The 24,798-nt window shown below is 38.4% G+C and overlaps 1 protein-coding gene across 1 annotated transcript in view; it reads right to left on the bottom strand.

The window, feature by feature from the left end:
• Positions 1 to 24,798, bottom strand: part of CDH8 (cadherin 8) — a 358,896-nt gene that overhangs the window by 165,525 nt on the left and 168,573 nt on the right. Inside the window, exon 4 of the mRNA XM_024750646.1 lies at positions 17,067 to 17,186. Coding sequence (XP_024606414.1) covers positions 17,067 to 17,186 — 120 coding nt within the window. The remainder of the gene's footprint in view (positions 1 to 17,066; positions 17,187 to 24,798) is intronic.

The following is a 24,798-nucleotide window of genomic DNA, read 5'->3' as shown; positions in this document are numbered from 1 at the left end:
GCCTCCAGGACAGAGATAATTAGACGTGTATAAACAAGAAGCCTTCTGACCTTCCTGGGAGGCAAGCCCGAGGCAAAACCAGTCAGAATGGGATGTGAGGTAGGTGTTCCAGTTAACAGAGAGTTACCATACAGAGGGTTAGTGAGAGCAGATTTTTATGGATCTATTGTTCCCTTAGTGACAGTTGTCAAAATACATCAGAGCTCTGTTTCTTCAAATACATTAAGTGGCTTATGATTTTGATGCTCTGTATTAAAATTAGAAACCCTAACAAATAGGTAGCTCTTCCTTTTTCTTCGCTGATTTTTAAAAACTTACATGACCCCCCCCCCTTCTCTTTCTCTTCCTGATTCTTATCAATCTCTTCTCGTGCCCCATTCGATACTCCTTTCCCTGCTGTATGTATTCTTCTTTTTAATGTTTTGTTCCAATAAATCTAAGTGAAGATACATTTTATGTGAATACATATTTGGTGTGTGAATGCATGAATGAATGAATATTGACGCTCGATCATCTCTAAAAGTCTGCTTCCTTCAATGCAATTCAATAGTCACTCACTAATTACCCCCTATTTGCCAAGCATTAGGCATGGTGCAGGGGTCTGTGCATGACTCTCTTTAGTAGAGGTACCCACGGTAGGCGAAAGACTGGCTCCTTCAAACTCTTAGTTGCTCATGGTAATTACAGGACCTGAGGTTTATGTGTTCATCTGTTGTTGACCTTCTCGCAATACAAAGAACGCAAGGCGCTAATTCTGAGAAACCTGCAGTCTTTCCTTGCACGTGTCATTGTATGCAGTGTAATGAGAAATGAAATGTTCTAGGAGTAACCTCTGTGCATGAACAGGAGTGCAATATACTTAAGAGAAATCATGTGATACAGAGAAAACATTTTTGGATGAGGACAAAGGAATACATTTGTCTTTAAATCTGACATTTATGTTTTGGGTGACTTTGAATACGTCACCTCCCTCTCTCATCATGATTTCTCTGTATTAAATTAAGACCATGGGCACTTTGTTTCTAAGATGAGCAAGGGATTAAATCAAAGATAGGTGGGTGAGGTTGCCTGGAAGACATACTTTTCCTACTCTTTCAAAGTACAACATAATAAGTGACTTACTCAAGGTCACACTGCTAGTAAATGATGATGGAATCCAGAATTTTCTAACTCTAGTTCCAATATTTCTCACCATAAGTACTAATGTGCCTAAGTAATAGCATGTTTTTTCATCCATCCTTGTTAAAAATGTACATTTCCTGAAAACCTATGGAACACATCAAATATACTGTGTCCTAGACAGAGGCATATTGTACTGATGATCACTAAGATCTGTAATGTTTCCTTTGTCTTTTTCTAGCAGTTGTTGCCAAATAATGGCCCCAAAGGGCTGCAAAGATACGGGGCTGCTTTTGCTTTTTCCTGAACTTATCAGGTATCCTTTCAATAACTATTTGCCCAATCAATTTCAAAGTGTAAAAATCCTTTTTTGTTGTTTTATATATTTAGAGGCAAATAAAATTTCATAAGCCTCACTATCTTCATGTATGCAAATAATCTATTATTATGAGTGAATTCTAGGCATCCATTTCCGGTGTGAGTGAACCTAATATCCAAAGAAGGCTCGTGTGAGGGAATCGGGAGGGTGATAAATAAATCAATCTTTCTTTCTTCCTTATGGTCTTTCACATTTATGCTGACTCTGTCAAAACACTCCAAATAACTCTAATTTCTTAGCCCACCACCAGCAGGGCAAGAGAAAAGAAACCATGACACCATCATCCACCCTCTTTAATTCCTCATCTTTGCAAAAGTCTGGATAACGCTATTCAAATCAGTGGCCAGGGAGAGAGCACCTCCAACGAAACAGGCACTATACTAAGAGCTGGAGATACAAAGCTTGATGAGGTACACATACAGTTCTCTGGTCTGGAGTAGTTCACAATCCACAAGATGAGGCAGGAGTGATCAGCTGCCTGCCAAAATACAAATTCACCCCCTCCAATTTTGAACTTTGCTATCATTTTGTGCACTACTCAGTCATAACGCTTACCACACTGAATTTGTTTTCCGTATGTGCTTTTGTCCTTATTGCAGCATCTAACTGGCCCGCCCCTCTCTGTCAAATTTACTAAGACTTTAAGCATCCTCTTTTCTATAAAAAGATTCCTGCTCTGATCTTTTTCACTCAAAAAATATATGACTATACATTAGTCCCCTCTACACTTTGATAAATACCATAAGAACAGACAGAAGTGATTTCCATGATTCCTTCATGTAAAAGGACAGTCACACATTCAGAATCTCAGCACCCACTGTATCCCAGGTGCACACCGTCATGTGACCATGAGCAAGTCACTTTATCTCTTTGATGCTCTCTTCATTTGTAAAAACAGCATTGTGATGTCCCTACTCAAATGTCAAATTATTAGTGAGGCTTCCCTGACCAGCCTTTACAAAATAATAACCCTCTGGGCTGGTACTATTTTTCCTTATTCAGCTATCAAAGTCTCTGCCTACATGCATTCTAGGGGGAGCAGACAGACAGTAGACAAGTGGGCTTTCCTAGTTTACTGATGTTTACCGAGCCCCTAGAACAGTACCTGACACTAGTTGTCTCTCAACGCATTTTAATGTTTTTCAATGACTCAGGGCATGAATGACTAACTTTCCTCCATGTGAGCTTGTGAGGAATCCCACATAAAAGTAAACACAGACAAGTAAATGACTATCACAGACCTCTTCCAAAGATGTGTGGAGGTCTAATTAGAGCTGACTTTCCCCGCTTCTTCGCCTCTGTAGTGAAAACTTCTAGCCGCAGAATGCTCAGGAGCCAGAGCAGGATGGGTCTACTTAGCAAGGAGCCGCGTGGTGGAATCAATTTATCCCCGTGAAGCATTCAGAATACCTTAGCATCAAATTACTGTTGTGCCACATAAATATTGCACGTGTAAAAAGTCAGCACCTTGACGTCCACTGAAATAGCTGCACGGAAAAATGAGACAAATTGACTCAGGGACAGGCGATGGCATTCAGCATGGGGAAAGACAGTCTTCTGTCAATGGGGTAACCATGAGCAGGGGAGCAGATATACAGAAACCAGGGCCTACGACAGGTGGGGTGAGGGCTCTGAAAACTCCACGCCCCCCTCGGTTGCTCAGAGATCTGAACACGTGGGTGGATGAGGTTTTTGGTGTGTATTAAGTGTGAACAAACCTCAATTTTCCACCCAAATTCATTTTCAAGCCAATGACCTGTTAACGACAATATTCATGCAAGGGGGTGGTATTTGGGTTAATGTTCTTCAGTGGGAATTATAACTTTGGCAGGTAAGGGAACTCAAGTAGTTGAACGGAAATTAGGTGTGGACACTCTAAATATGTTATCTCAATCTTAACCTTGCAAGAGCTCCAAAAGTAGCTATGATCATGCATCCTTAAGATATAAAGAGCATAAAGATAAAGATATAAAGAGTATAAAGACAGGAAATATCTTAATGATGGTAATCAACTCGGGAATGTCGGCGACAGAAGTTGAACTGAACTCTTATTCCAAAGTTCCCATTCATGACTTCCCACACTATATTGTCTCCTCTGAAATTCCAAGCCACATAGGCATCATTGGAATCTTTCTTTCTCGCAGAAACACAGTGACCATTCAGAAGCTCAGCTTTGTTATAAGTGTTTACATGTAACACAGAGCTTTTGTTTGTCTTTTTTGCTTTCTTTCAGCGTATTTTTCAGTCGCTTTAGATGACAGTCTTCAATAACTATTTTCCAGAGTGTAGGAGGCACGTTACTCTAGAGTTCATATGAAATGTAAATAAGACAAATGCTGTTTTTAAATGTGTTTTTCCCCATACCTATTTTCAGCTGTGATAGAAAGTGATGTCATTTCAGAATAGATTCCATTATGACAATTCTAATATTTTACAACTGCAATTTGGGAGACCTGGTGGATAGAAAACGGAACACGGTGGGAAGGTGGGGTGATTTCCTTCCAGCTATTGTAGAACAACTACAGATACACAGAGTGAGAAGAAGTACCACACTTACAAACATTCTCTCAATACCCAATTATTAACAATTCTTGTTCAAACAGTTGCCTCACAAGGGAAAGATTTTTTAAATACAATTTTATGAAGTTAGCAGAACATGATTGTTAAAAATGTTACTTTGATATCAAGTCATCTAAACTCAAGTGACCTGACTCAAGTCATAGAAAGAACAAAGTTAATCCTATGAGAACGAGAACGTTACAGGGCTACTTCTTTCCCTGACCAGGTTTTGCAAGAGGACTGAGGACCAGTGAGGTTTGTTGCCAGTTCTTTCAAATCACTAAATGTTTTAGCTTTATTATCCAAGGCCTAGTACATTTCTGTTATTACTGTTTGTGTCTGGGATTGCTAATTTATACTCTGCTGAGAATGAGAGCAAGGGAATCAAATCTGCATTTTGTTTCATTGTGTAAACACAGTCATTATTTTCATTTATAGCTCATGAATGTGTTTGTTATTAAATAGCACAATTAGGTGATCTCAATTCCTGTCTTTAAGAGAACCACAGGTGTCAGAGTGCAAAGGTAGCTTTTAAGATAGATAATACCACAGCAACATTATTAAAGTTAATGGGATGGAAAGGAAAGTTCCAATAGTACTATGTCACACACAATAAAATTTTACCGCATATGGAAACTACTTTTAAAGAAACTCTCCAGATTTAAAAAATTAAAAAAATCTATCTAATTATGGCTATGCTTGCATTTACCAACCAGTTCAATCCTGTTAAACTTATGAACACTAAAATCGCTAATTTACTTTTCCATATTTCTGCTCCTCACGGTCATCTAAAACAGCCTGGCTTGGGGCTTCCCTAGTGGTGCAGTGGTTAAGAATCCACCTGCCAATGCAGGAGACACGGGTTCGAGCCCTGGTCCGTGAAGACCTCACATACTGTGGAGCAACTAAGCCCGTGCGCCACAACTACTGAGCCTGCGTGCCAGAGTGTGTGCTCCACAACAAGAGAAGGCACCGCAATGAGTAGCCTGTACACCACAAGAGTAGCCCCCACTCACCACAACTAGAGAAAGCCCACACGCAGCAACGAAGACCCAACACAGCCAAAAATAAATAAACCATTTCATTTTTTTTTTCTTTACTGTATTTATAGACCCACATGCTTAGCCCCTGCCTAGGAAAACATAAAACTTCTGTCTTTTTCACTTACTCTATGCATAGTACCAGGCACATAAGAGTTTGGAAACGATATTTAGTCTATATATATCAATTAAACCTGTATGGGTAGAAATAACCATTTATTTCCATATTATAGCCACAAAATCTTCTAACTAAGGGAATAAATATAAGCCTAGAGACCAGTACTTACACTCAAATTTTTTTCTAAATCAGGGTTTCACCCCAAGTGGAACGTCCCTCCAGTTTTTGAAAAACGAAGAACTGATTCTCTTGAGACTGATTATTCTTTGCAAGTAGCTCTATTTTAGACTCCCTTACCCAATATTCCTGAATCATCCATATTTATATGAACCAATTATTCTCATTATTCAAGAACGTTGTTTATTTTTTCCTCTTTAATTTCATGAAATTCAATCCAATCCTTCAAATAAAAACAACCCATAATAATAATAAATCAACTATCTCATTCCCTTACATCTTTTCTTCATGGCACTTTGGACAATAAACAAGAAAATATCCAACTGATGTATTTTAACATAATTATTAATGTCGAAATCTCTCTAGTTGTTCTGTAAGCTCCAGGAAGTCAGGGCCATGTTTACCCCATTCATCATTTTGTCCCTGAGAGTGGAGGTGATCAATAAATTATCTATTTACTGAATTGAAAATAAACATTAATATAAAAGAGGGCATTAAAATGTTTATAGAGTCTCTCTCTTCTTTTTCTTCTTTTTAGTTTCTGGACTCATTGACTTTTCACTGTTGTTGGGTTTTATTCCCCCAAGTCCTCTCTATTAGGACATAAAAAGCCTAATGCGGCAGAGCTTGCAATCAGACAGATGTGGTCAGGAAACCAGCTATGACTTTTACTACCTGGACAGCCTCCAGAAATTAATTTGCCTAGAGTTTTATTTCCTTTATGTAAAATGAGGATCATAGCACCCACTTCACATGGTCACTATGAAAATTATAGGAAATGGCACATAGTAGATGATCAATAAATAGTACCTGCCTTCCCTTTGATTTTATAAACAGAATATAATACACAGTGTTACGTGCCACTGCCATGAGAGGTCACTGCTTCTGGAAAGGGAGACATAAACGGACACAACAGTGTTATGGGCTAGTCTTATGTAGCATCTATGGGCACATCCTTGTGTCCTTGGTCTGTCATAAGCAATGTCACACCAAATGGTTCCAAATAATCAAATGGTCAGATGCTAATATATATTAAATATGAGAATATAAATATATACTCTAAGCTTCTAGAAGCACCCATTTTTCAAATCCAAAATTCTCTGGGATCTGAAATTGACAACATCTAAGTCTTTCTGAGGAAGCCCATTTTCTAACCACGCTCATCCTTGATTTAATTGTCCATGTTTATTGGTTCACTTATAACATGTTTCTTGTACAACTATCACAAGGAACGCACAGTGCTAGGCACACAGGTGCAGAGTGAGAACTAGATAGGATTCCCTGTAATTACAGTTGAATTTTTTTTGGTAGTCTTTCTTAATAAAGAAAAATTGTGGTCTTTCATGCTTAGGTCCAGAGGAAATTATCTCACAGGAATGTTTCTAGAATTTGACTTATAAGGAAACAGATGAAATATTTATATACTCCTTCTAATCCAGCCTCTCAGTGGATTCCTATCTGTGCACTAGGCCTATCTCAGTTGCTTTAAGAAGAGTGGTGTCCAGTATGAATTAACCCCCTTCTCTGAGCTTCCAAAATCATATATATATATATATAACCATAGATAACATTTTATGATATTTAATACCCTATTTTCCAAACTAGAACAGTTGAATGTTAGATAATCCTTCTTTTGGGAGCTATATCTAAAGTCACATTTGCTAGAATATTTTAAAGCAATTACTGTGCATCAGTAACGTGTTCAAAATAGTCTTAACTGCTGGGGACGCAGAGTTAGGCCCAAAGGATGGAGTGCGGTGGGGATGGAACTATACAAATAACCTGCTATCCTTAAACAAAAACACCAAAGGGGTGTTCATATGTGTGTGTGCATTTTTGAATACATAAGGTTAATCTTTGATATCCTTACATAAACCATGCTTTGCTATAAAATCAATGAAAACACATCTTGTCTTTCTTCCCTAAGCCATTTTGAAATTCAAAGCTATATTTCAAAGGAAGAAAGAGTACCACCACAGAAATAGAAACTACAATTTATTTCTGCAGGGACATGATTCATAGTAAGCTGGGGAAAAAAATATTCCTGATCTTAGCTGGTCTACTCAGGCTGGATGGGTGTCATGGGGGAGTATTTGCTTTTGCTTCCACCTAAACCCATCCCAAAGCACCCCAGTGTGACAGCAGCTGTAACGTGTTGAGTCGTCTGTGTAGTTCAGGCTTTCTCTTCACCATGCACCTCCAAAGACTTTGGTTTCTCTGAAAATACATCACTTTGATTCTAGCTATGGTCAGCACTGGACAGCTCCCTCTGAGTTTAAAAAATGTTCAAAGGTGTAAGTAACATGACAGTCACACTTCTTTCAGCTTACCCAAGTACGTATAATCGTTCTGGGTTGGGGGGGAAGATTGGGTAGGGAGATTATTTTTAGTAATCATAAAACAGTTTTGTGACCACAACACTTAACCCACTTTACCTCCCTCAAGAGACTCCAGGCAGGGAAATAAATGATTGTTAAGTCAGTGTGTGCAAGCAGCCAGCTGATATACTCACTGGGATATGAAAAATTAATCATCAGCAAGACTACGGAGGGATAGCATTTGTTGAGAATACCATCTCTAAATACTGCGCAGATTAGAACATTAATCCATTAGGTATTAAAAATGACATTTTGTTATCATCATATCATCATTTAGTTGGAACTAAAACAACACAGTGAGATTTAAATATAGGTACAGGTGGCATTACACACATTAGATTCTCATTACTCACTCATTAATTCATTCATCCATTTTTTCCAACAAATATTGATTTTGAACTATATGTACCAAATACTTGTCACCTGCCTGACTTTGGCCATATTATTAAACTTCTTCATAATCCTCATCTTTAATAAGACATTTAAAAATAGCTACTTCATATGGTGTAGGGATTTTACAAGAGTGCAAAGACTTAGTTTGTTTGTTGCTGCCTACAATTTTATTGAGCATCCATTTGTGGTTCTTCTACCTGAAATGTAAGGCATATGATAAAGGAACTGTCTTTCTCTATACAGTCTTTTGGCCTTAAACAAGCATAGACTCACAAACTGATACTTCCTCCCATCTTTAGTTGCTCTGAACACGTATCTGTGTGTTTCTGTGTGTGTGTGTGTGTGTGTGTGTGTGTGTGTGTGTGTATGTTTGAAAGGGATGTCTCTAGGCTTGTATTTTTTCCTCGAAAATTATTTTCTGTATAAAGAGAATATAAATTGGATGAAGACTGCATTAGGAGGATGTCTCCACAGGTGAGTAAAGCACCCTTTGGTTCCCTTCCCAATCTTTCTGTCTATTGGCTTCATGCCTGAGGTTCTTCAGGGAGAACCCCTGTTCTTTCAGGAGGCTTAGAAGAGGTTCCACATGTTACAGAAGAAGCTGTACCTGCTCCCTCCCCACCGTTGACCACCCACTTCATGGGAGAACTTGATCTGGGGTGTTCTGTAATTTTCAAAGTGAGTCAGCTGTGAGATGGGTGCTTTTAGCCAGCACTTAGAAAGGGGTTCTTTATCTGCTATGATGAAACTGACCCAGACAATTGGTTAAGCCAGCTTCCTCCCTCTCCATGTCACTCTTTCCTTTCAGTCAAACTTTCCACTCCAAATCCAGAGGTTTTAATGGAAACAGATGCCTTGTATTAAAGAATGCCGAAGTACCTTTCTCTCTACCATTAATGCAAAAGCTTTGGGTTGTTCTAAGAGGAAACGTCCAATCAAAAACATCACATTTTGTTTGATTCAATAAAAATTAAAGTATAAAAATAATATTCAATAAAGATACAGACCTACTAGAGAATGGACTTGAGGATATGGGGAAGGGGAAAGGTAAGCTGGGACAAGGTGAGACAGTGGCATGGACATTATACACTACCAAATGTAAAATAGATAGCTAGTGGGAAGCAGCTGCATAGCACAGGGAGATCAGCTCGGGGCTTTGTGACCACCTAGAGGGGTGGGATAGGGAGGGTGGGAGGGAGGGAGACGCAAGAGGGAAGAGATATGGGGACATATGTATATGTATAACTGATTCACTTTGTTATAAAGCAGAAATTAACAGACCATTGTAAAGCAATTATACTCCAATAAAGATGTTAAAAAAATTAAAAAGCAAAGAAAAGCTGTATTCACCAGCCACTATGACTTTGACAGATTTTCAATACTTAAAGAAAAATTAATAATAATAATATTCAAGATAGTCTAAATGTCAAGATCAAAAGCAAAGTATGGAGTATATGCTTTTTTTTCCTCCAATTTCATGAATGATTGGAAACAGCATTATAATCAGTATTTTTAAAAATTGGATACTTAGTCCCAAGAGGAGATGGTACTCGGCCAAAGTCACGCAGAAAATTAAAAGGAGTTTGGATTCCTAAATTACAGCCTCAATTTATTTTATATAGAAATGTCTCTTAACGTAAATATCTTCTGATACCATTGAGGAAGTGAAAGTTACTGAATTTCTCAATATCACCTCCTAATCCAATTTTTCCCCTGACCACATATCCCTTTGATTTCCTTTGCTAAAAGGCCTTATTTAACCATTCCCCCTACCCCAGACCAATCACCTATTAAAGGATGCAGTTTTTCAGGACACAACCTTTGGTATCGCTACCTTTTACAAGGCTTCTTTTAATCTCCTCTTTCCATACTAGTTGGTTTAGCTGGCACTCCTCTCCATCCCTATGTCATGAATTCTGGCATGTGTCCTATGTTACCACACCATTTTGAGTGCCCATATACATCTCTTTTAGGATTTATCATACATAACATTGCACCCTCAATGCCTGGCACATGATTTATCAGAGTGTAGACTAAATATGAGTTGACGCGAATTACAAAGACATTCTCACTCATCAGTGCATATCCTGGCATTGTTGGGCAGCCTGAGTTTATCTGAATATTTCTTCTCAAAGGTCTGCACAAGAAAATCCTTTGGCCAGACCCCTTGGCAGTGGAAATGATAATCTATGTAATCCTGATTAAAAAAGAGACCTTGTATGCTTGCAATTTATCACTGGCTCAGAAGGTAAAACAATGACTCAGTTCCAAAGGCATTCCATGAAGGCTCTATGTATTATCTTGATTTTTAGGAAAGACAACCGTTCATTACATGGATTTTTTTTTTCCCTAAGGAGTATTTTTTTCCTTAGCTCATTTTTACAGGTTCCACTGAGACAAATGTTATTTGTATCCAATGAAGAAAGATGGTCTGAGTTTCAAAAAAAGGTCAGTGAATTAAGTTAGTTTATTTTTACACTGGTCATTTTCCATACCCTTGATTGCCTGGAGGAAAGTTTAGACTGTGCTGCAACTTCACCCTGATTTCTTTAGATAATTAAGCATTTATTATTCACTTGCCTTGCATTTTATTTAGATTTTCCATCTCCAATCATTTAGGATGGACTGCAACCGTTTTCTCACTGCTGTCCTCAAATTAGTAGCTTTTAAAATAAATGTCACATTTCTCCCTGTCTGTGCCCAAAATGGTACAAGCAAACATATGGTATCGGGGGTAGCAGGGAGAGGGAAACAAAAAAAGAGAAAACATTTATAGAATACAAATAAGCTATTTTCAGCCTTTTGAAGCTATTCACAAAAATGACAATTCATTTTATAATACTACCACCTCACATCTTATCTGACACCAAACTGCCTCATATGTCTATGTATAAAGGAGACCTGGGCCTGCTTCCAAGTTCTATAGGTCCGTTTGTAAACCAATGGCAGCCCCAGGCACAAGCTACAATGCGTGGAAGTCAAGTTGTGGTACAGGAGAATGCTGAAAACCTGGATCTTGCAATCAGAGAGACTCACTTTGAATCTTGCTTCAAACACTTTGTGTAATAAATGTATCAGTTCTGATCCTCTGTTCTCTCATCAGTAACACAGAGATGACATTAGTACCTATCTCAAAATATTGTGTGGAATAAATTAAATTAAATTTGATAATGCATGCAAACCCAATTAGCACACTGCTGAGAACATAATACGTGTTCAATAAATGAGGTGGTGGTTGTTTACATTCTTGTTTTTATTTTTCCTGTTGTTTATAATTTGACAGAGAGTTTGAGTTAAAGAGGGGGAAGGCATTTTACCTTACTTTCTCTGAAACACAATTTTGTCAGTTGCAAAATGGAGACATAAATCCTTCCCTCTATACTGTGGTTTAGAAACACAGTAATATTTCCCCTTCTTTACTGTTACTATTATTATTACTATCACAGTGACCCCTGGAATAGGGAGATATATTAATAACCATTCCTTCCTTCTGCAGTGGCCCCTGAACCTTTCTATCTTAACATCTAATCTAGAACTAAATCTGGGCAAGAATTTATCGCTGAATCAAGGCTCATTTTTGCAAGTACCAGAATAGCATTGCATTGGCTAGACACTTACGACATAGTATGAGACTTGGAAATGACATGAATTTTAGTCTTAAGTGAATTTCAACAACAACAACAAAAATCACATGCGAGATTACAATGGTGCTCTTCCCACCGCAAAACTAGAAGGAAGACAGGCTGGAAAGCAAGCTGGATTCCCTACCTGGTGCTTCACACGTCTTCTCCTTGAGCTGTGGCAAGCTTTTCTCTTTCTCTTTATTAATTTGTTCCTTACTTCTATCCTTCCTCCCCACCCCAACCTCTTCCTGCCTTCCTATCTCAACTACTTATTGAATGACTTTAGGGGCCAAACACTCTGCTAGGCATAGGGATGCAAAACGAACAAATCAGACAAGCCCCATTCTTTCATGAACTATACATTCTAGCATGAGAACTGACTTAGAATTACAAACAAGTCAATTACAAGATAATTACTGATTATGAGATGCTCAAAGAGGATGATAAACAGAAAAAATGGCAAATCTTTCTGCCGTCTTAAGCTTATACCTAAAACAGGAGGAGAAGCTCTCCCTCCGACAGAGCGATTGATGTGTTATATGGCAACAGGAAATAATTCCAGAAAATTAGAAAGTAGCAAGCAAGGGGGCAGAACTTCTCTGTTCCAAAGTCCAGAGCTCTGTTCTTAGCATTCTTGTGAGGATAAAACAAGACACATAAATGTATTCTTGTCTATGTTCTGGTTTCCTTTTCTTTACTGAAAATATTCTAGCATCAGTGACCTGCTGACAGTGGTCAATGGGCAATCTTCCTTATAAAGATCATCCCACCAAATGATTCTCCAGATAGAAGCTTGGAGTTCTACAATTCAACCCCATTCAGACACTATCTACCCAGAGGTAGCATCAGGCTCCACAGGCTGTCACCCATGCTGACCAACTGATTAAAGATCACAGTTTCCCTCACTCCCCTTCTTGGACTTCAGACTCTAGTTGCAAGTCTAGGTTGTTACTTGTTCTTCTGACCAACTGGCTATAAATCAGAAGTCCCCACGACCCCCTCCTTGAGTTCAATTAATTTGCTAGAGCTCTTAAGAGAACTCAGAAAAACATTTCACTTCCTAGATTATCAGTTTACTGTAAAAAGATATAACTCAGGAATGGCCACATGGAAGAGATGCATGGGGCAAGGTATGGGGAAAGGGTGTGGAGATGCCATGCTTTCTTCAGGTGCCACTCTCCCCAAATTTCCACCTGTTCACCAATCCAGAAGCTCTCTGAACCCCATCCTTTTCAGATTTTATGGAAGCTTCATTATAAGGGCAGGACTGATGAAATCATTGGCCATTGGCAAAAGAGTCACACTCCAGCCCTTTTCTCCTCTCCAGAGGTCTGAGGGTGGGACTGAAAGCTCCAACCCTATAATCAAAACATTGGTTCCCTAAGTCACCTGGTTAACATAACAAAAGACACCTTTACCACTCTCACCTCTTAGGAAATTCTAAGGATTTTAGGAGCTCTGTGCCAGAAACTGGGACAAAGACCAAATATACATTTCTTGTTATAAATCAAAATAGCACAACAGCCTTTTTTTCCCCAATAAATGTACCTATTAACACTCCTACTATCGGTTTTTGACTAATTCACCAAGCACATGCTAATTTTATGTATTGTTGTTTTAAATAAACATCACATTCTCAACGTTTTCTCTTTTGTTTTTGCCATGCCTTGTGGCAGCCACAGAGGCCTACCGCTTGGATTTCTTCTCAAGAAAGAACTTGCCAAAGAGTGCAGTTAGCCGACAACCTCCAGCTGAGGCATTTTTAGGATCGGTTTTAAGATTCAAGCAGAGGACCTACTCTTCCCAGACACATCCCAGCCAATGACTGTGCATGGCAGGTGATAATAAAGCCTGGTCATTTGTGTGTACCTTGAGACTCCTTTTAAGAGAAATCTTTGTTCCAGGGACCTCTATGGGTTTGGCCAAGATGCTGTCAAATCTACATTGCCTTATCCTATGGCCTCTCCTCCTAACTTACATGGGTATGAGATCTGTCTGCATCACAGTATGATGGGCTTCCCTGCCTACTTCTGTTTCATCTCTGATATGGATTGAATGTTTTTGTCCTTCTCCAGATTCATACACGGAACTGTAATCCCCACTGTGATGGTATTTGGAGGTGGGGGCTTTGAGAGGTAGATCATGAGGGTGAAGCCCTCATAAATAGTATTAGCGTTCATGTATAAAGAGGCCAGAGAGCCAGCTTGTTCTCCTTCCAAGAGGATAGGAGAAATCAGCCTCTGCAACCCAGAAGAGGGTCCTTACCGGAACCCAACCATGCCCACGCTGATCTCAAACGTCCAGCCTCTAGAACTCTAAGAAATAACTTTATGACTCTTATAAGCCACCCAGTTTACTGTATTTTGTTATAGCAGCTGGAACTAAGACAGTGCTTCTTCTATCTTTCACAGTCATTAACCCCTAGCAAGTCACTTGTTTTCCTAACTCCACCTCAGAGTCTATTTCCCAGAGGACACAACTGGTACACATCGTTTGGTCACCAGGAAGGGTATTTTCTTTCCATTTACTTACAAAATAAAAAATCCAAATGCTCAATGGTCTTTGTACATTTTTCCTATATTTTTCTAATAGAAAATATTAAAAAGTATTCTGAATCTGTTTCTGTGTTTATACACACACACATACATTCATACCAGTTTCAATTTTTTTTTTAAAAAGAGAACAAAGGCCTCAGAGATTGACAAATTTAGATTCTTTGGGAACAACTAACATTCAGTTTTCATTTGAACACACTCAAGTGTAATTACACACACATTTACACAATAAGGTTTACATTTCACTCACACATATTGATGTTTCAGCTAAAGAACTTAGGCTGACTTTATTGATTATTAAATTTAGCCTCTATTTCCTTCTGCATTGTGTCTGCTTTAGTTAAAAACCTCAACTTCACTCAACCAATATTTATTAAGCAGCTATTATGTATATGCTTCAAGTATCATTTCTCTCCATTACATTTTCCACAATAGTACCAGAATAACTTTCTAAAATATAAGTCAGATAACTTTGTATCTGTCACACTGGAAATAATAAGGCTAAAATGAATGTGTTGAGATAAACACTCATTATGCTAAGTAAAAATGTAAATCTTAAATGATGCTGACAATATTTAATTAAGCAAATGGCAGTATATGTCAATGAGATTTAAAATTGCCCAAATCCTCTGACTTAGTAGCGGGCTTTTATTCTCTGTACTTCATGGTAAGTTATTCTTAAGATATAAATTATTTAAATGGCATCATCATACTTCCTTGTATTTATGTTGGAAAAAAAAGTCTGTCTGCCAAAATGGATTGTGAGATACTTGTAGTCTGAGATTAGCCTTTGTGAATTTTGTCTCCTTATACTTAATTTAGCACCTGGAACATAGTGAATGCTGACTGGATGTTTGCTGGATTAATATCCATTGCTGATCCAAAGATACTAACTTACAGTTATAAAGTAAATAAGTCCTGGGGAGATAATGTTCAGCACAGTGAGTATAGTTAATGATACTGTGCTGTATATTTGAAAGTTGCAAAGAGAGTAGATCCTAAAAGTTTGCATCATAAGAAAAATATATATATAACTACGTGTGGTGACGGATGTTAACGAGACTTATTATGATAATCACTTCACAGTACATACCTATTATCTAATCTTTATGTTATACATCTGAAACTAATATATAGTTATGTATCAATTATTTCTCACTGTATTACACTGTAAATGGTGAACTTCTGAGATTCCAGTAAACAAACAAATAGCCAAGGAGCAAAGGAGGAAACTATTCAATTCCCCTTAAGCAATTAACACATTTCTGTTTTGTGGAAGCCACTACACCATAACTATTGCCTATGAAAAGAAAAGTTCAAAGATATCTGACATTGGCTTTGAAATTAAGGACCTGGGTGTGAGTCCCAACTCTGGTCCCAACTCTCACTGTGACTTTGGCCAAGGAATAGGACATCTCTAGACTTTTTCTCTTCCCTCAAAATTCAAAGCTGACTACCTCCTCTACCACTTCCCCAGGGTCATCAAAGAGCACAAATGAGATGAAGTTTATGGCAGACTTCCTCTTTCACTGAGGAAGAAAATGTAATTATGCCCCTAATTAATGTATTTTACAAGAGCTCTTTCCTGTTTCCAAATCTAAATTCAATTTTAAGCCATGACCCATTTATGTATAAATGTACTTTTTCCTCACTTTTAAATGCATGAGGATTTTACTCTTTGAATTAGAAAAAAGTGAGGAGAGGCTTTAAATTTTTAATTTAATTAATAATTGACTTAATGGTAAGACATGGAAATTCATCTCAATATTGCTGAAAACTCATGAATCAAAGAAACAATATGTGTATGTGCCTACATACTGAATTTTTCTATTTGGAAGTCTGCAGACAAAACCACCAGATACAGAAGAAAAGTACCCACAAAAGATGGTGTTATATATAATAATTTTAAAATGTGCTATAAAAAACAAGATGATAAGTGGGACAAAATGGCTTACTCTCTTACTTCATTGTTAAAATTAAACAATAAAAGATATATCTTCATTTACAAAAACTATCATTTTATGAAGTTATGTTCCAAATCATTAAAAATAGTTTTTTTGGTTTTGTCTTATATTTTAAATAACTTATTTCCTGTTTGCTAAAATCTATACCGTTGGACTCAGGATACGGGTGGGGTTTAATATTGGCAAGAATAATAATATCTTCATAAGACCTCTAGTGCATAGATATCAGTATCCTGTTTTACAAATGAGGAATCTAATAGCAAATGTCATAATATCCATACATGGAATGATTACCACATGTCGTGTACTGTAGGTTTAATATTTATTGCTTCATCTGATCTTCATCATAAGGCTATAACGAAGGTTCCACAGCACTTTATAGATGTGTGAGTTGAAACTTAGAAAGCTTTATAAATGTTACTTGCCAAGCATCATGCAGCCGATAACTAACTGTATTTATTCTTAAATCTGATATTTAAGTCTGCCTGCTTTATAAGCTCATTTTCCCAGGGATGAACAATGGTGCCAGGCCATCTGTTAAACAGGTGATACTCTACAAAGGATCTGCAATTCATTTCAATATGTATCAAAATGATTGTCAGGCTTGCCATGTACCTCCCATTGCACAGGAATAACACACTCAAATGTTATTGATAGGCAGTGAAGTACTTAACCATAACATTTCATAATCCACATCCCAAGAAAAGTATTCTCCTGAAGTAATGATATGGTAAATAGAATTCAAAATTTAGGCCACAAACCTGTTTCAGGCTCGATGGAAAAATAAGGTTGCCCTTCCAAGATACTATAAACCAACTTCGCACTGTTTCCATAAACTGGGTCATCAGCATCGGTAGCTGTTACATTAGTGACAGACGTACCTAAAAGAAAGAAAGAAAGAGAGAAAATAATAATTAACACGTCATTCTTTGCCAAGAACTAAATTTTGTCAAGCATGTTATACAGAAATCCATGTGTAGGAATAAGAAGGAAAAGAAATCATTTTAAAAATATGGAGATAGACTACTCTATCATAACTTCAATGATATACAAACCTTTTAAAAGAAAGAGTACTGCTAGGTTGGAGTACTATATAAAGATAGCTCTTTTAGAATTGGTATGATTTAAGATTCCTTTGTAGTTTTCATTTAAAGATACCTATCAGATTCATGTGGGCTTAGAGAATATGAAAAAGATACATATCAAAGAAATATGAAACATAAGCTTAATAATATGACGGATATAACAATGCAGCACTTAAGTTTTGCAAAAGCACAACTGAATTTACCTGGAAAAATTGGCTGCTGAAAAAAATTGTGCAGAAATATCAAAGGAATATTTTATCCCATTTTATTAATTCCTCAGAATATAAATTATATTGGAACTACCAAGTAATCAGCATGTTTAGATAATTGGGCCTATGGATAACAGAATCAAAACCTTAATTTTTTCCCAGATTAATTTTCTATTTTTATTCACTCATTCATTTAGAAATTGAACACATTCAGCTTGCCTGATACAAAATATATATATTACAACAAAATCTACACTCAAGAAGCTTACAGTTTGGTGGTGGGAGGGAAGAGGAGGGAAGAGATAAATGTACCTAGACATTCAGCTGAATGCAATAGCCCCAGATTTGGATCCCTCACTTAATCCAGCACAGACTGGATACGGTCAGGGACAGCTTTCTGAGAGGCATTGCATTTGAGTGGAATTATGAAAGACAGGTAGAGTTTAACCAGGAGAAGAAGAGCAGGGGAGGAATTCTAAACAAAAGTCAAGCATAAGTAAAAGCAAAATAGTCTGAGGGAAATTCTGGGAATTGCTGAAAGTGGGGAGAAATTGGAGAAGTCTGGTGTGGTGACAGAATCATGTTCTATGAGGGCAGGGTCAATGTCTTCCTCACCCAGTAAGCGTCAGACGTATAATTATCGAACATATATTTGCTAACTGATGGACGAATGAATAAATTATCTGATGATTTCATGACAAATGGTAGGTAGCTATCACAAATGAGTTTCCTAAAATAGATTCTAAGATGAAGATTTCTTGAATTTTTACTGAAGAGTCTCTTTGATCACCATCTGTGGGAAAGTGAAAAGGACAAGTCTGAGCAGAAGGAACACTTGGGCAATGATGCAGCTACAACACAGACCTCAGTGGTCTCTCCTCTAGAGCTGGGATAGTCATTGAGGAGATCCATCCAGGACTTTATACTCTGGCACTGACCAGTTATTGGCTGTGGGAACCTCCCTGAGAATGAAGGCTTGGCCCTGGTGCAGGGAGCTATCTTCAGTTGAGGGATCATCAGCCCTGAGCTGTCAATTGTCAACACTCCCAGCAGCTTAGGGAAGAGTGTTTTAAACCTGAAGGGAGTTGAGGGTGGATCTGAGCAGCATTTCTCTACGTTTGCTGAAACAATGTAGAGCCTTTGCAAAATCTTGCCAATCAAAATCTTTCTGAAGTGTTTTGAATTACAGTCACTACAGAGGACAATGTAATGATATTTGTCAAGCAGTTGACTGTCCTGTAAAATTGGAATTTTTACTCAGAATGATGATTCAGAGGTGCTACAAAAGTCTACAGTCAGAAATAAAAAAAATGCTCTGAATGTCAGTTGTGTAATACATTCCACCAGATACTGGGAACGGTATCAAAAAAATAATTAATAAAGACTCACTTTCACAGGTAGCTCATCAACGAGCTGGTGAACTGAGGACATGAAAGTACAGTATTTGCAGTTATTTGAATATTGTGTGGGATGGAGAAGAAATGGAGGAAAAACATTCCAGGTGAGAGGAGGATAATAAGATAAAAGTGACTAGATTTTTCTAGGAGGAGAGACGTCTGGAAAAGCCAGCCATTAAAGCTAAGGTTGGAGATGCAAGCTGAGAACAAAATACAAGGGCACGTGAATGTCAAGATGGGGAGAGTTGGCTTCATCCTGTAGGAAAGAGAGAAAATATATCAGTTAGGGATCAACCCTAGGTAGAAGCCTCCTCCATTAGTGCTTGCAGATTCAGTTGGAGGCAGAGATATAGAAGATTAGGTGATCAGATGAGTTATGTGGTTTACAATAGTCCAGTTAAGAGGTGACAAAACATCACTGACACTGGGTAATGACAATAAATATGGGTCTCAATGCTTATTTTCTTGTTTTGGTCCTTGCACTAAGTTTATCTAAAATGTTCAACTGGGGGTAAGCTGAGTAAGATTTTAAAAAATGAATCGCGAGAAAAAGATTCAAGAATTACTGAAAGAAGTGAGTTCAGAGACTAATCAGAAAGGGTGAACTCTTCCATGCAGAAGACCACGCAATAGCTTTTTTGTTTTCCTTTGTTTTGTTGTTATTTATTTAGATTTCTTTTAGGAGAAATGATCTTCCCCCATTATGAAGTAACACATTATCAGGAAAATAAAGTCAAGCTCTATAATCTGTATCATGCTAAGTTAGTCAGTGTGAGCATTTTGTACCAGGCTCTGTTTAGGCTGGAAAAAGAGAAGTGACAAAGTAAAAACTTTCTGTCATCAACAAATTTACCTTCTAGTGAGGGACTCTAAAATTAAGAATTGTCTTCACAGAGGGAAAAAAAAAAAATCTAGATAGTGTCTGAACAATGACAGTATCTCTGCATATATTTGTGGGGTGAGTGTATTTGGACAGAGTAGCGTGGGGTTAATAGTTTCATAGATGGAATAGTTCCATGTGGAATGTTCTGAAACAAGTACCTCTTTCTCTTTGGACCAATCACTTAACTTGTCTTAGCCCCAGATTTCAAATCTACAATGAATATTAGAGTTACTGTGAGGGCCAAGCAAAATAATATATGTAGGGGCTAGAACGGAAATTACCACATGCTAAGCCTGTGAGTATCACCTCTGCTCACGGATTAGAATCTAGCGCTGAAAAATATTTAGATCCCTAGGGTTCCTTTCAGATCTGTGGGATGGCAATACAGGGATGAGGGTGGGATACTTTTTAAAGTCTTCTCAGGCAATCTGATGTAAAGCCACAGTTTAGAACAACTGGAGTGGGCACCAGACTTTTAAAATTTTAACTTCACTCTTCTCCACAGAAGCATTAATTTCTACCCTGATTACCGCGAAGAACTTTTGCTCAGATTTGTATATAAAATGAAGTAATTTTTTAAACCACTCCTACTGCATAAACAGTCATGGAGATTATTTCTTATTAAATAGAAGTTGGGCGGCTTCCCTGGTGGCGCAGTGGTTGGGAGTCCACCTGCCAATGCAGGGGACACGGGTTTGAGCCCTGGTCCTGGAAGATCCCACATGCCGCGGAGCACCTAGGCCTGTGCGCCACAACTACTGAGCCTGCACTCTAGAGCCTGTGAGCCACAACTACTGAAGCCCACGCGCCTAGGGCCTGTGGTCTGTGACAAGAGAAGCCACTGCAATGAAAGCCCGCACACAGCAACAAAGACTCAACGCAGCCATAAATAAATAAATATTAAAAAAAGAAAAAAGAAGTTGGGGATAGTTCCTTGAGAATTTACTGTTACAAGGCTGATGAAGATTACATCTATTTTCATTAGTTAGTATAAATTTATATTATCTTATTATGAGAGGACTCCTATCACATTACCTAACATTGAGGCAAGAGTAGGGGACCATTTTCTCCATCATTTACACGCTCTGCTCTGTGATTCAGTTTTTTCACATACAAAAACAATAGTTTTTATTCTTCAAACCTCAAAGTTTTGTGTGAGGATCAAATGAGATACTAGTAAGTAGAGAGCAGTGGCTGAGAAGATAAATTTGAAGTCAAACTGTCTCTAACCAGAACACCTGTTTTATATTCCATCCTCAACTTTTACTAGTCCTGTGTCCTTGGCCAAGTAACAAAACTTTTCTAAGCTTGGATTCCTTAATCTGTAAAAAAGGAAGGTGACAGTAATTGTTATATCCTAGGTTTATTGAGTTAATTAAATATAATAATTTATGCAAACAGTATAGAAGAGTTATTTACTCAATATTTCTGAGAGCTTATTGTCACTATAATTACATGTACATTATGTGTATGTACATGAGGGATTGAATAATAAACTAGTCTTTTACAATTTTAAGTGGTGGTGGATGTTGTAATTTATAAGTGTAGTCCTGCCTAGTCGTTATAATAGTAGCTTATTTCCGCTGGAGAGGATGCGGAGAAAAGGGAACCCTCCTACACTGTTGGTGGGAACGTAAGTTGGTGCAGCCACTGCGGAAGAAAGTATGGAGGTTCCTCGGAAAACTAAAAATAGAATCACCACATGATCCAGCAATCCCATTCCTGGGCATATATCCAGACAAAACTGTAATTCAAAAAGAGGCATGCACCCCTATGTTCATAGCAGCACTATTCACAATAACCATGACATGGAAACAATCTACATGTCGATGTAGAGGAATGGATAAAGAAGATGTGGTACATATATAACAATGGAATAACTACTCAGCCATAAAAAATAATGAAATAATGCCATCTGTAGCAACACGGATGCAACTATAGATCATCATACTAACTCAGGTAAGTCAGAAAGAGAAAGACAAATACCACGATACCACTTATACGTGGAATCTAAAATATGACACAAATGAACCTACCTATGAAATAGAAACAGAATCAGGGACGTAGATATTAGACTGGTGGTTGTCAAGCGGGAGGAGGGTGGGAGAAGCATGGATTGGGAGTTTGGGATTAGCAGACGCAAACTATTATATACAGAATGGATAAAAAACAAAGTCCTACTGTATAGCACAGGGAACTATATTCAATATCCTGTGATAAACCATAATGGAAAAGAAAAAAATAATAGCTCATTTCCTTAAATTTGGAAGAGGAAACACAAAAAGGTATTCTCAAATGTAACAATATGTTCTTGTCTTTAACAAGAAAGTGATTTAGAAAACACACACACACACACACACACACACATACACACACACACACAAATCTCACATTCTCCCATCCAGTCAATTCCATGTCAATTTGCTCTGTGGTATAAAACTGCTGTGGGTTCAAAAATACAATGTATTTTGATGTAGCCAGCAGAAGACCAGGCACTGGACACACCCTCAATACAAGTTTCTCAATGTTATTTGAGTGAATATCTCCCATATTTGAGTGTCATATCTCCCCGTCCATGCAAATCCCACACGCTTCCCAAGAAGAACCACTGGGCTGGGGACTGTAACAAAGCTAAGACAAGCTTTTACCCACATCCTCCTCCAGGATATTTCTGCCTGTTGTCTGGCTTCCCAGGAAATCCACATCCTTCAACTTCAGACATGTGGAAATGCAAAGGCAGCACTACTTTCCGTCAAGGATGATATTTCTCCTAATAGTGATTCAAGACTGTTGATGTACCTGTACACTGGAATAAATGTGTGCAGAAGTTTTGTGGATGCATTTGTCAAGTGATTACCCAGAGGGGGAAAAATGGATGCTTTGAGGTTAATCTTACAGCAGAAAAGATTTCTAGTCAAGCTGCGGTATAGGCTTCTCCATGGAAATGCATGCAGAATGCAGACCACAGAGGCAAATTGAAAAGTGTAAACCTTGAGGGATAATGTTTCTTCAAAGCGGCAAGTGTTGGTGTGTGATAAATAGGACCCTGAGTAATACCCAGGAAATATAACAACAGGATTCTCTGTTTGTGTTTTCATTTGGAACTGTTTTTGTCCCTTTGTCGAGGATACAAGAGACTCATTTAGCTAGTGACTATAAATTTGACACTGTGCCATTTCTCCAAGAAAGCCCCTATTATAATCCAACTTGATGCTGATCCTAATTATAATAATATAGCTGTTGTATTTCCAGCTGTTGTCAACAAAAATGATCCCTGTCACCACAATTCATCCTGCTAGTATCAAGTCAAGTGTGAGCATGTCAACTCCAAGGTGAATTCTGCTTTTAATAAACCCATTTTTCTGCATTTAGCTTCTTGGTTAAGTGCAATTTGCCAAAGTGCTGCTTGGATTTTAATTAACAGAGGGCTCCAGTATCGTTTGCCTCTTGCCACACCTGAAAGTCCCCTCCCATTAGCAGCAGAACCTACACATCTGCCCCCTATAATGACAGCAAACACTACAAGAAAAATTAACCATCAAAAATTTTCACTGTCAGGTTAGAGGTTCCAGTTTGCTGACAAACTAAGATGAAAGGTCTTCCGGAAAATAAGATTTTGGGATTTGGGTAGGGCAGCTCTGTTAGCTAGGCTCTACTTCTTTATGAGCAAGACAGCACACCAATTCTTCACATTACTCAGAAAGAAAAAATGCTGGTGCTGACACACTGAGCAGAAAAACAAAGGTTTGGTGCAGCGCGAAAATGTGAGCATTGGAAAAGCTAAAACTCTTACGATAAGAAGAACACAAGCCCCATTTGCAAAGACTCATTTGCAATACATTTTCAGATAATAAGCATTTCAATAGCAGATGAAAAAATAAAACAGCAGAACCTTTGTAATAGCTGAAATTCAGAAAGGTATGCATTACTGGCCCTCCTAATATCATCTTCCAACTTTGATTTGGCCTTTTGGCTACTCTGATCCAAGTTCAGTATGTACAATACCCAGAAAGAGCGTCTGGCATCATCATCTGAAAATATGTTACTTAAACATTCAGACTTTCCAAAGATCAGAGGCCTAACAGGTCATAGCAACCGATGCAAATGCCTTCATGATTTTAATAAAACTAAACCCTCAACCCATCTTCCCTCATCCTCCTTATTAATTCCCCCGAGTAGTAGGCAATACAAGACGTAATGGGGAACAGGTGTTGCTAACTTGCTGACTGCCTAGAAGCTGAAGCATCTGGCCCTGGAAGTTTTAAACGTGTCATGCGAAATCCATTTTTTTTTTTATTTTTAGGTTTATCAAACCATGCTCTGGGGTTATTCTGTACATGACTGGCATGCACTTTTAGAGGTTTTTTTGGTTTGTTTGCTGTGCACCCCGTACCCCACCCCCAATTACAACACAGCACAGACCTAGTGCGCTTAAGAAAAAATCTGAGGGGAGAGAGGGGGAAGATGGCGGAAGACTAAGACTCGGAGATCACCTTCCTCCCCACAGATACATCAGAAATACATCTACACGTGGAACAACCACAGAACACCCACTGAACGCCAGCAGAAGATCTCAGACCTCCCAAAAGGCAAGAAATTCCCCACATAGCTGGGTAGGGCAAAAGAAAAAACAGAGACAAAAGAATAGGGACGGGACCTGCACCAGTGGGAGGGAGCCGTGAAGGAGGAAAGGATACCACACACCAGAAGCCCCTTCGCGGGCGGAGACGGCGGGTGGCGGAGGGGGGGAGCTTCAGAGCCACGGAGGAGAGCACAGCAACAGGGGTGCGGAGGGCAAAGCGGGGAGATTCCCGCACAGAGGAGGGGTGCCGACCAGCACTCACCAGGCCAAGAGGCTTGTCTGCTCACCCGCCGGGGAGGGCGGGGCTGGGAGCTGAGGCTTGGGCGTCGGTCCGAGC

Source organism: Neophocaena asiaeorientalis, unplaced genomic scaffold (genome assembly GCF_003031525.2).
Source record: "Neophocaena asiaeorientalis asiaeorientalis breed wild unplaced genomic scaffold, Neophocaena_asiaeorientalis_V1.1 scaffold470, whole genome shotgun sequence".
In the NCBI taxonomy this organism is placed as follows: Eukaryota; Metazoa; Chordata; class Mammalia; order Artiodactyla; family Phocoenidae; genus Neophocaena; species Neophocaena asiaeorientalis.
Note: the sequence above shows the minus strand (reverse complement) of the source record. Positions and strands in the feature narration are given on the sequence as shown.